At 37.9% G+C, this 12,432-nt stretch overlaps 1 protein-coding gene across 2 annotated transcripts in view; it reads left to right on the plus strand.

Moving 5' to 3' along the window:
* Positions 1–12,432, plus strand: part of Itgb3bp (integrin subunit beta 3 binding protein) — a 51,493-nt gene that overhangs the window by 2,124 nt on the left and 36,937 nt on the right. For both annotated transcript variants that reach the window (XM_087904811.1, XM_087904810.1), the window contains exon 2: positions 4,805–4,847. In XM_087904811.1, the coding sequence (XP_087760937.1) occupies positions 4,805–4,847 (43 nt within the window). The remainder of the gene's footprint in view (positions 1–4,804; positions 4,848–12,432) is intronic.

The following is a 12,432-nucleotide window of genomic DNA, read 5'->3' on the forward strand; positions in this document are numbered from 1 at the left end:
GGGGAGGGCCAGAGGCAGAGACAGACAGATCTCTGTGAGTTCAAGACACCCTGTGCTCCACTAGATTGATCCAGTCTCAAAGGGAAACAGAGCCAGGCTGCGGTGGCTCACACTTTAATCCCAATGTTTAGGAGTCACACACCTTTAGTCCCAGCACTAGGGAGGTGAAGGCAGGAAGGGATATGGCTGGGCAGAGAGGGGAATATTAGGCAGGAGAAGACAGGATTTCAAGTCATTCAGTCTGAGCAATTCAGTCTGAGGACTTGTAGAGACAGGATAACCCTTCAGTCTGAGCATTCAAGGAGGTAAGAACTCTAGTGGCTGGCTACTCTGCTTCTCTGATGTTTCAGCTTTCACCTCAATACCTGACTCCAGGTTTTTATTATTAAGACCAATTACAAATCACACTACAATGTTAGTAACATTATATAGTAAAATTTTTCACTCATTTTGTTATGATGAAGCAGGGAATTCTATTTAAGGATACTATCATGTATTGAACTAAATAAAACCATGGACCAGTCATAAAGAATGTTAAACAATCTTTACCTGCTGAAAACTTTGCACACATAGTATATTTGTCCATATGAAATCGCAACAGCATTAATTCTAGTAGCAACTGTGGTTAGCAGAACAAAACAGCTTCAGGACGGAAACATCCATTGTGGCTCACAGTTTTAACCGTATCAGTCCATCATGGCACTAAGGTAGTAACTCCCATCATGGTGACCAGGGATCAAAGAGAAAACACTGTGTACGCAGCTTTCCTTTGTCCTTTTCATCCGATTTGGGCCCCACTCTAAGAAGTGGTGCCTCCCACGTTCACGGTGAGTTCTAAGAATGCCTTCATTGTAGCCCAGGGGTGTGCATTACTGATTGCCCAGGCACTTCTCAGTCCGGTCAGGCTAGCAGCTAAGCGAATCTAAACCTAGTACAACTAAAGATGGGATGTAATAGTCAAGCCATGGGAGTAGGTAGAAATTCGAGAAGCTGAAAATGAGCAATAACCTGCCGTTATGAGATTACCCTTACATGAGAATACATCCATACCATTGTGAAACCATTACCACGCTCTATCTCTAGATTATCTTCATCTTGTGAGATTAAAACTGTGTTCTAATTAGACAATAATTACCCACCCCCTTCTGCCTCTAGCCCACAAAACTCAACATTTGATTATCATGTCCCTGAATTTGACTACTATCATATGAATAAAAATTTCACAGTTTATCCTTTTGTAGCTGTCTTATTTTACTGAAGGTAATGTCTTCAGGGATCATCTATATTGTAATAAGTGTCAAATTTCTTTTTTGTTGTTTTTTGTTTTTATTAATATTTTAGTAAAAATAAAATATACCACTTCTCCCCCAACCCTTCCTATTCCCCCTTCACTCCCTTTCAAATTGGTAGCCTGCTTTTCTTTGGTCATTATTGGTACTTACTCGTACATATAAATACAACTGCTCAGTCTGTCTAGTGTGGTTTACTACAGGCAGCTAGTGACCACTGAGGGAGAATTAGCCTCCCCCAGAGATGCACTCCCTAATTGATTATCCAAAACAAAGTAGTCAGGCCTAAAATCAAATTTCACTTTTAAAGCTGACGAATATCCACATATGTATGTACCACGTTTTGTATATTAATTCACCTATCACCAGCCACGTGGGCTACTTCTGCCATTTTAACAATGCTGCCATGAGCAATGTTTTATGCATGTCCAATCATGTACTGGCTTTCCATTCATTTTGGAGTTGGAGTCCCTAAATCATGGTAATTCTGTCTTTACTATTTTGAGAAACTGTATTGTTTTAATAGTTCCCTACTGGTTTACATTAACATCATCATTGTGCCTGGGTTCTTGCTTCTTTGCATCCTTGCCATACTGCTTATTTTGTATTTTGTTTGTTTTCCTATAATGCTATTGTACTAGTAGTATTTAGTAGCATGTAGAACCTCGGGGTTCTGATGTGGATCCCCTAGTAACTATTAACCATCTTTTCACGTGCTTGTTGGCCATTTTTGTATCTTTGGAGAAATATGTGTTCAAATCCTTTGTCCATTTTTTTTTCTAATCTTCCTTGCTTTCTTTTGCAACAATGTCTTGCTATGTAGCCCATCCTGGCCTTAAATTCTGCATCCTTCTGCCACAGCCTCCTGAATGTTTCAATTATAGGCATGTAGCATCTTATTTGTTTGCATGGGGTTTTGTTGTTGTTGTTGCTTGGTTTATTTACTTTTAAAAGGATAATAGCCTTAAGAACCAATTACAACTTTAGAACATCCAGAAAGATCCCTGTGTCTAGTCAAGTTTTACCTGTTCTTCCTTAAGTGTCATCTGTTTCTGCTCTGTTCTATTGACTCAAGAGTAATTTATTTAGCATCATTTCATCCTCTTATATCAGTTGTTCATGGGAGAAGGAATACCTGTGTAATTTATAACAGTGAGTCCAATCATGATTGAAAGATAAGGATAAATTATAAATTCTAGTAAGTTTGCTCTGTAAGTGTAATTTTTCTCTCAATTCAAGACCCATGTGATTAGTTGTGAACACATTAATAATAAACTCTGAGACACCAATAATTCATCAGTGTTGCCTCAAGGAAAGAAATCAGAGCACTTCTCCTTCATGTCATCTGATCAATAACAAACCCGATTTGAGTTCTGCACTTCACCATCCAGTGTCTTCTGTCCTCCCTGTCTATGAGTCTGAATCTGTGCCTGCCTGAAGACTGTCTTATGAATCTGTGTCTGTCCCTAATAGAGGCCTTTGTGTTGTATTTGTTGAGCAGCACAAAAAGTATCATATGAGGAAGAAATAAGGGATATTTCACAGAAATCTTTAACAGTTTTTATAAGGTATTTAAGTCACCGACTTCCACTGACCCCAAATGGCCCAGATAAGAAACAGCATTACAAGAATCATTGTTTATTTTGCAACATTTGTGGTGGATATTCATTTCTAAGACTGCTTTTAGCCTATGTGCTGTTTCCAGCAAATGATTATAGGAACACACATGCATTACTCTGGGGCAGGGGCATGGAAGAGTATATAATTTAAGCTTATAATTATGCATTAGCTTTGTTGTAAAAGCTGATTATATGGGAAATGTAAGGCATTTGCAAGCTGAACAAAAAAGCTGAGTACACAGTACGATAGTGGTCCTCAAGATGTATTTCTCTCTCTGGCTATGAGGTCCAGAAAAAAATTCCAGTGTCTTAGCCTGGGAGAGGGTTTTTCCCCCCATAATGCCTTACCATAGATCTGAGATTCCCTCTCTGAGAACATGTAACATTGAGCAAGTTGCACAACTTCTCTATAGGCTGAACTAAGTCATTTCTCAGATATTTTCTCCTATTGCCTATTAAATCTTCTTAGATACTTATTACCAATTTACTCGCTACTCTTATCACCTTCAGTAAATCCCATCTTTAGGTTCTAAACAAGAATAAATAGATTGCAGCCTATTTTAACTCACTTTCTTGAAAGTTTAACATTTCCTTGGCTTCATAGATCTACTTTTTATCTAATCTGAACACAGAATTACTTTTTCTAAAAATTAGCCAATGATAATGTAGCAATAATATTTTGAGCAGTATCAGGGCAAACTTTGTGTTCTTATAGAAGCTAATGCCACAGCATTTAAAAACAATGAAAAATGCTCTAGCAATTTTCTAGGATCTATATTTTTAGGAGAGGTTCTATAAAACAGAATATAACACAATCTTTTACAAAATGCTCTAATTTTCTAATACTTGAGGTAATTTCTGTCTCACAGGTCAAGAAGTACTTTTAATACTGCGTTAGAAAGCCAGTTTTAATTTATATTGACCTTTTTCTCCTTTGAGCATTCAGTCTGCAATCAATAAAATGTTGATGACTGCTCTTTAGAAGGCAGCTGTACGAAATAAAGTATTATAAATATTCAACTTTCCCTTCTAAACATTGTCACCAACAGCTGGGCATCCCATTTAGCAGAACAGATTTTACACACAGAGCCTGGCACGTCCTGAATCAGTGTAGTGAAGGAAACAAAGAATAGTTTCCTATGGATTGGGGACTTGTAAAGACGTGCAGCATCTGTTCCCCTGCTCAGTCCTAGTCTGCTCGCCCTGAATCATGTCCGATGCGAGGATAATGTGCAAAACCTTGCCGTACAAATACCTGCACCACTTAGCACTCGGTTCCTGCAAATGGCAGAATTTTTTCACTGTCTCTATCAAGGATACTTAGATTATTTTACTGTTAAGTCTGGGTTACCTCACTCAGTAAAGCGTTTTCTATTTCCATCCATTTGCATGCAAAATTCAAGATGTCATTGTTTTTTACCGCTGAGTAAAACTCTAATGTATATATGTTCCACACCTTCTTTAACCATTCTTCTATTGAGGGGCACCTAGGTTGTTTCCAGGTTCTGGCTATTACAAATAGTGCTGCTATGAACATAGTTGAACAAATGCTTTTGTGGTATGATAGGGCATCTCTTGGGTATATTCCCAAGAGTGGAATTGCTGGGTCCTGAGGGAGGTTGACTCCCAGTTTCCTGAGAAACTGCCACACTTATTTCCACAGTGGCTGCACAAGTTTGCATTCCCACCAACAATGGATGAGTGTTCCCCTCACTCCACATCCTCTGTGTGTATGCCTGCAGGCCAGAAGAGGGCACCAGACCTCATTACAGATGGTTGTCAGCCACCATGTGGTTGCTGGGAATTGAACTCAGGACCTTTGGAAGAGCAGACAGTGCTCTTAATTGCTGAGCCATCTCTTCAGCCCTAAAATTTTTTTAACTATTTTGTTTACAGAGCTAGAAGATCACTGAAACTGGATGATCTGTCTGCAAAAAAGGTAAGTATTAGTTTTTGAATTGTGATTGCAGCCTGCTGTTAACACATGCCTATAATCCTAGTACATGTTGGGTGGAGGCAGGAGTATCCTGAGTTCAATATAGTCCTCAGCTATGTAGTCACCTGGGTTACATGGGGGCGGGGTGATAGGAGAATGAGAGAGAGTAAGCATGTGATTGCGTAGTTATGACTGTTTTTAACTTTTGCTTATTGATTTACTTTAATAAGTATAACATGTATCAAAAACATGACACAGTTGTCATTGATACGGTGTTGTCTGCATATAAAATATTTTTTTAATCTAGCATTCCAAAATTTCTGGTCAGCTTGAGATAGACATGTGAGAAGCAAATTATTTAGTAACCTTTATAAAAATAATGTACTAATATTAGTTAACAGAAGTTTGCCACCTCTATATAGGTAGACAGAATATATGCTTTTAATGTATAAGAATATATGTTTCTAATGTATAAAAAGCAATATGAATAATGACAGTATTTTAATCTATATATTATAACCTATTGAAGTAATATCAAAACATTAGTGGCATTGTCATATCAAAAAGTAATAATTTGCCTCAATTATGCTGGCATAGAGTAAATGACAGAGTACTGTCAGTATAATTAAATAATATATTATATATATTACTATATATTATTTATTATAATATAATAAATTAATACCATATTAATAACAATAAGAAATAAAATTACACTGTTGGTATAATTTTCTAAATCTACTCATAGAATATTCCTGGTGCCAATATGTTAACACATGTTATCTTATAATCAATTGTTCCATACCAATTATGAATGTAGATATAAACAGACTGACATACTTTTGACTTTTCTAATGTTAAATGTAAATAATTGGTAAGGAAAGAAATTAAAGCAAATTGCTAGTCAATAATTGGGCTCTTAAAAATTCCATGAGACTGCCATTTTAAGAAAGGGTAGCGCAGGCTTTTAATCACAGCACTCAGGCAGCAGGGGCAGGTGGATCTTTTGAGTTTAGTCTGCTCTACAGAGGGAATTCCAGGACAGCCAGGGCTACTTAGAGAAGCCCTGTCTTGTAGAGCGGGGAGGGAGGCAGGCTTTTTGGAAGACTCATTGGTTTTAGCAAAAAGGATTTTATCACTTAAGAACCTTCCTGGGTGCTTTTATATATATATATATAAAATTGATACAAAGATGGAAAATCCTGCAGTGGCACTAAAACCGTCATTAGAGGTGTGATCAGCAATTTAGAGTACCATTATTCAGCTTGTCTGTGGAGTGCAGCTGTGACCGTGCATCTGCATCTGTCTCTTCTGTCAGAATGGTATTTCGGTTGGTGAGCAGTTCAGCTTGAAGTACCATCCTTCCTGCCCAAGAGCTCTTCTTTGGGAGACCAACTTTCCACATGGGTTTTCTTCATATGAGGATGTGTCTAGGTCAGGGTCACAAGAAATACCCTGTGTTAGAAGAACACATTGTTGTATTTGTCCTGGGTCTTTCCTTTAAACCAACTATCTTGAATATTAACTCAGTTAATATTCCTTTACTTGCCATTGATTTATTCATATTGCCTAGTTGTTCATGGGCAAGTTGTATGTCTTAGGGAATGTGTCAGTTTTGTCCAAACTATTTAATCTGTTGATATAGTCATTCATTCATATTTCCTTAAGACCTGTTTTGTTTCTCCAAAGAAAGTAGATTGAGCAGCATCAGTCAAAAAATCTGAAATGCTCCTTTAGGATTTCTGTTAATAAACATGAAGATATATTTTCCTCTGCCTTTTGGTCAGTCCTGTGACCCTCTTTGGATAATTTTTTGTGTTTCTATGTTAAAGTTCCTAAGTCGTCTCGATGGATACTTCCATCTTCCCTTTCTTGGTCTTCCGTCTGGGATCATGCACACATCCCTGACCATGCACACATCCCTCAGTGTGTTCAGTGCGTGTGTCCTGTTTCAGCTCAGTAATGTAGGTTCGCAGTGATGTTACAATAATGTCACTCTCTCTGACTCCTGTGCTGCACATTTACCTCTGCAGCAGTGTAAATCACTGGCTACAGATACTGAGAAAAATCCTCACTAATGGGTCGTTGGAGGAGCCAAAAGCCCAGAATTTTGAAAGGTTAAGTGTTTCCGTGTATTCATTTGGAGAGCAGCAGATGGGTGCTTGAGGAACTGTCACTAAGATGTGCTTTTTTGATGGTTGATTTGCTATGCCAGGTATTTCCTTGTATTCAGCTAGCATTCCAAAAACCTATGCTTACCAACTCAGAGGTTTGTTTTGTTTTCATACAGATAATCATTGTACATGGCAGCTGTAACTGATTCACAGTGAACGATGTTTCTGGCACGTGACACAAGTTATGTTCCCTAGAATTGGAGGTTTGCAGTAGGGATCCTTTGTTACATGTAACCTGACTTCCTTTCAAGGTCCTTCTCCTGGCCCTGGCGTCGGCTGTCACCACCACATTCCCATCTATACTCATGTCCAGTTTCCCAATAGAAGAAGACTTAGTCGTTTTGCCTGCCTACTGAAACCAAATCTGGGGCTGGTGAGATGGTTCCACATACTAGGGTGCTAGCCACACAAGCCTAGTGAACTAAGTTCCATCTGTGGGATCCATGGAGAGTTGTAAAGAGAGCTCCACTTCCACACCTCCACAAAGTTGTCCTCTGACCTTTACATATATGTCTGCCCACACATCTACACATACATAATAAAAAATGAAAAGAAAGGCCCTTGTGAAACATTCTTAAATGAGAAGCATTTCAAAAAGACACTGGTAGAAAAGCCAGCTCTTCCTGGAGAAAGTCTGACAGTTAAGTAGAGTGTATGTCTTAAGTCCCTGTTCTTGAAGGATAAAATAAGAGAAAAATGTATGCGTGCTGTTCAGACCTTATACTGCTGCCAGATAGTCCATGATTGCTTGTGTATTTGAATACACAGTACAGGAATAAAAACCCTTTTATTAACATACGCAAATTTAAAATGTTTATATTTAAATATGCAGAGTATGTCATTTGCATATGTCAGGTTCATTTGACTTCCTGAAGAAAGTCAAATCCAAAGTGTTTTCCAAAGAACAAATTATGTCACAGTGGTCCAGGGTAGGTGGCAGTAAACTCAGGAGTTGTACATCTACAGCTCCCTTATTGCCTGTCACACTCAGTGCTCAGGTCAGTTCCCTTCTCTGTCCTTGCCCCAGTCTACCTAAGGGATTCCCTCCTCAGGATGCAGTGACTTGAGGATTAAGTCCATTAGCCTGGCTTTATGCTTACCCTTTCTATTGTGGCATAGAAAGTATATCCCTGAAAGGGAAAATAACTTCACAATTCCAAGACAGACAGACAGACAGACACACACACACACACACACACACACACACACACACTCACACACAGCTAAAGATTATGGGACTGGAACCTCAGCCAAAGTGTGTTGGTTCTGGGGAGATTTTCCAGACTCTGCTCTGTCTCTTGTGTTTGAATGACACAGTCGGAATTCCTTTGCCTTCACCTCTTCTCCTCACCAAGCTAGAACAGAGAGTAATGCCATGTAGCCTTGCCTGAGACACATGACATTGCCAGCTGCCTCCTCCCTCCCTACCCATCCCACTTTATTCACCATGCTAGATAGGGGAAAAACTCAAGTCAAACAAATGACGTGAGCACAGTAGCGAAAGTGCAGAGTAGCAGAACCATTGTCTGAGTCCCCATAGGCTGCCATAGGAAGGGAATGCTCCTTCCACGTACTATGGCTATTTTCCCTTTGGTACAATGGCTTAAATATTGCTAGACTCTTTTCTCTTGAAAATTTTGGTTTATGTTAACTGTCTAAATTTATTAAACATTTCAAAATATTATGTTCATTCAGTATAAAAAATCTTTAATAAACTTATTCCATTTGGGGAAAAACATTTTAAAAATTTAATTTCACAAATGGATGGATCCAGAAAGCATCATATTGAGTAAGGTAACCCAGACCCAGAAAGACAAATATCATATGTACTCACTCAGAAGTGGCTTTTAGACATAAAGCAAAGAAAAACCAGCCTACAATTCACAATCCCAGAGAACCTAGGCAACAAAGAGGACCCTAACCTAAGAGAGACACACATGGATCTAATCTACATGGAAAGTAGAAAAAGACAAGATCTCCTGAGTAAGTTGGGGGCATAGGGACCATGGGAGACGGTAGAAGGGGAGGGGAGAGGAATGGAAGGGAGTGGAGAAAAATATATAGCTCAATAAAAATAGGTAAAAAGAAAAAAAGGAAAGATTTACTTTCCTTTTTATTTTTTGAGGGGCTGGTATGCACACGTGAATGTAAGTGCCCTTGGAGGCCAGGTTGTGTGCTGCCCTTTGTGGGTGCAGGGAACTAAATTCGGGTCCTCTGTAGGAGTAATATGTGGTCTTAAAACTGAGCCATCTCTCCAGCCAGTAAACTTATTAAGCAAAATCATTTACTGACCTGATATCTGACTTAGTATGTAAAATTTCATCGAGGAATAACCATAATCTTTTATTTTTCCAAGACAGGATTTCTCTGTGTAACCTTGACTATATTGAAACTCACTCTGTAGACCAGACTGGCCTCAAACTCAGACTCACTGGCCTCTATTTACTGAGTGCTGGGAAGGTGTGGACCACCAGGCCCAACATCATAGTCTTAAAATTAGCCAAAAGTTTAAGGTCTTTGGGAGAAAATATAATAAACCATTTTTGTGAATTTACAGAAGCCAAAAATTTCTCAAGGCATAAAAAAGTTATATTTATAAAAAGAAAAGTTAATGAATTAGACTTTATTAAAATTAATTTTTCTTCTGATTGGAAGATTACATTAAAAACTGAATAAATTCCAGTGATTTTTAATTTGAAATGTATTTTTGTTTTATAATGTTTAAAATAAAAAAATTCAAAATTAAAAAGAAATGAAAGAAAATGAATAGGCAAGCTATGAATTGAGAAAAAAATATTTGTCATGCATGTATCGAATAAGACTTAAGTGCAAACTATAGAAATAAATACATGGAAAAAAATGAAAAACATAAACAAACTTTTAATACCCACTGAACAAGAGTAAAAACCACTGCCCAAATTCTTTGGCCAAATTATGTAAATCAGAAAGGGCTATCATCTAAAGCTTTGAGAAAATAGCATTGAACACAGGAAAAGATGGGGTTAAATAGCCCCCCAAAAAAATCACAAGACTAGACAGTTTTCAAGGGTTGCAGGATTTCCAGGGGAATTTTGGTTACATAGGAACTTGGAAAAATGTCTCAAAACTTGTTTGACAGAACACCTTATCAGAGTGGAGGTCAGGGTATTGGTTGTAGAACATGTCAAACTCCAGAAAATGGGTCAAGACCTGGCAAACCTAAGTTTTACAGAAAAAGGAATGGGTTATTTTGACCTTGTAACAAGGTGGCTTTTAATCTTAAAATGGAGTCAGGCTGGTCCATCAAAACACCTAACAAAAAAGTGTTTAAATAAATACTTTGCATATGAAAAGTTCACAGCCACTGATTGTCAGAGAGCAGGTGTAAAGCCACAAAGGGGTATGACTGTTCTTCCAACTAGAGTTTAGGGTAAAGGACAGCAAGACAGAATTTTGTGTTTCTCCAACAGTCACTAGCACGACAAGACAAACACACAAGCAAACAGGCTGGTGAAAATGGGGAGAGCTGAAACTTAGGTATTGATGGAAGTTAAAGTAATGCGCACATTTGGGAAGTTATATATTTAAAGCCAAGCCCATATCTATCCTGTAACCTAACAATCCATCCTTAAGTGCCCCAAAGAAGTAGAAATGATGGATACACAAAAAGCCAGGTAGAAGAGTGCCCTTAACAACTTAATTTCTAATATTCTCAAATTGGAAATAACTTCCATGTGTCCATAAAGAAGAAAATGGAGAAGCAAACTATGACCTATTTAAACAAAGGAATACCATCAAACAATGAAAGATAGTACACTATTAACATATATAACAACATAGATGATCTCAAAAACATGTTAAGCTAAAGAAGCCAAATAAACAGGTTGTATGCTTCATATACTTGAGGTTCAAGAGGCAGCAGCTATCTGTGGTTTTTGAAGTTAGTGAGTGGTTGCCTTTGGGCTCGGAGTTAAACTAAAGGAAAGAGCAGAAGGAAATGTATGACGAGCATGCATAGCTCAGGTAGAGGCACATCGGTATATAATGTCAGAGCTCATCAAGTCAAACTAAGATCTGTGCATTTTATTTAAATCATCCTTCAGTAAGTAAACAATGTATCGAATGGAATTGAATGACATTCTGAAAAAATAAAAGAATCTATGAAAGTATGATTAGAAATAACCATGGACATATTTCATTAAAAAAAACCTTCCCTGAGGATTATAGTGTGAGATAGTAATAGTATAGTAATATATATTATTTGTGGTGCTAGAATGCCTTTCAAATTAAAGATGGTAGTCTAGTTTCTTTAAAATTGTGGGAGATGGGCCAGCAAGATGGCTCAGTAGATAAGGGTTCTTGTAGATAAGGCTTATGAATTAAACTCCATGTCTGGAATCTACATGGTAGAAAGAAAAACATCCTGGAAGTCATACACACAAACTAAGTAAATAATTGTAAGAAATAAAATAAGTTTCAGAAGGCTAATTAATGCAGATTGAAAAGAAATGTATCTAGTCAGGCATGGTAGTGCTGGTCACTCATCCCAGCGCTGGGCAGATGAAGCAAAGCGGATTTCTGTGAGTTGGAAATGACCTGAGCTGTGTGGTGAGTCCAGTCTGGCCTGCGCTACAAAGTGAGATCCTATGTCACAGACAAAATAAATAAGTACAGTATACCATTCTCTTCAGCCAAAGGTTTTTTCCTTTAAAAATTTTAATGTTAAGTTTATGTATAATTAAATATGGGGGTCTTGTGTGCACATTTAATGTTTTTTAACAGTGTATGTAACCTGTGTATTAAACACCTTATCGAGTGGTGGAATGTTTCTGTCATCATAAACCTAATATATTGGTCACATACACACACATATTAAGACAGGGTCTTGACTGTCCTGAAACTCACTATGTAGACCAGCAGACTGGCCTCTAATTTCTTGAAGTCCACTTACCTCCCAAGTGCTTGCATTAAAGGTGTGTTCTGCCATGCCCATCCCTTCCCTTTGGGTGCATGTGTGTTCATATTCTTTCCCTGATATCCCTATAAGATTACTAGGTAAGTGCAAAGTCCTTCTGTTCCCCGTAGCTACTGTAAAAGCAACAACAAAATCTCAGTGTCTCTAGTACCATTAAAAGTGTTCATTATGACAGACAGCCCAGAAATGGTAGATCCAAAATGAAAATCACCCAACACAATCAGTTTTCAGAGTTTCCTAATATAAATTCCAGACTAGTACTGGTAGTATGCCATAATTATGTCATAGATGGGACATTCGAATAACCTTATCAACCAGGGTAAGCTTAATAATAATTATCTGCCCAGGCATGGTAACACACTTGTAATCCCAGCACTGACGAGGCTGAGGAGTGAAGATCATAAGATTAAGACCAACCTGGGTTAGCAGGACCCTATTTTAAAAGGGAAAAAAGACCAAA

The sequence above is a fragment of the Myodes glareolus genome, chromosome 3 (assembly GCF_982192425.1).
Source record: "Myodes glareolus chromosome 3, mMyoGla1.1, whole genome shotgun sequence".
NCBI classification, from domain to species: domain Eukaryota; kingdom Metazoa; phylum Chordata; class Mammalia; order Rodentia; family Cricetidae; genus Myodes; species Myodes glareolus.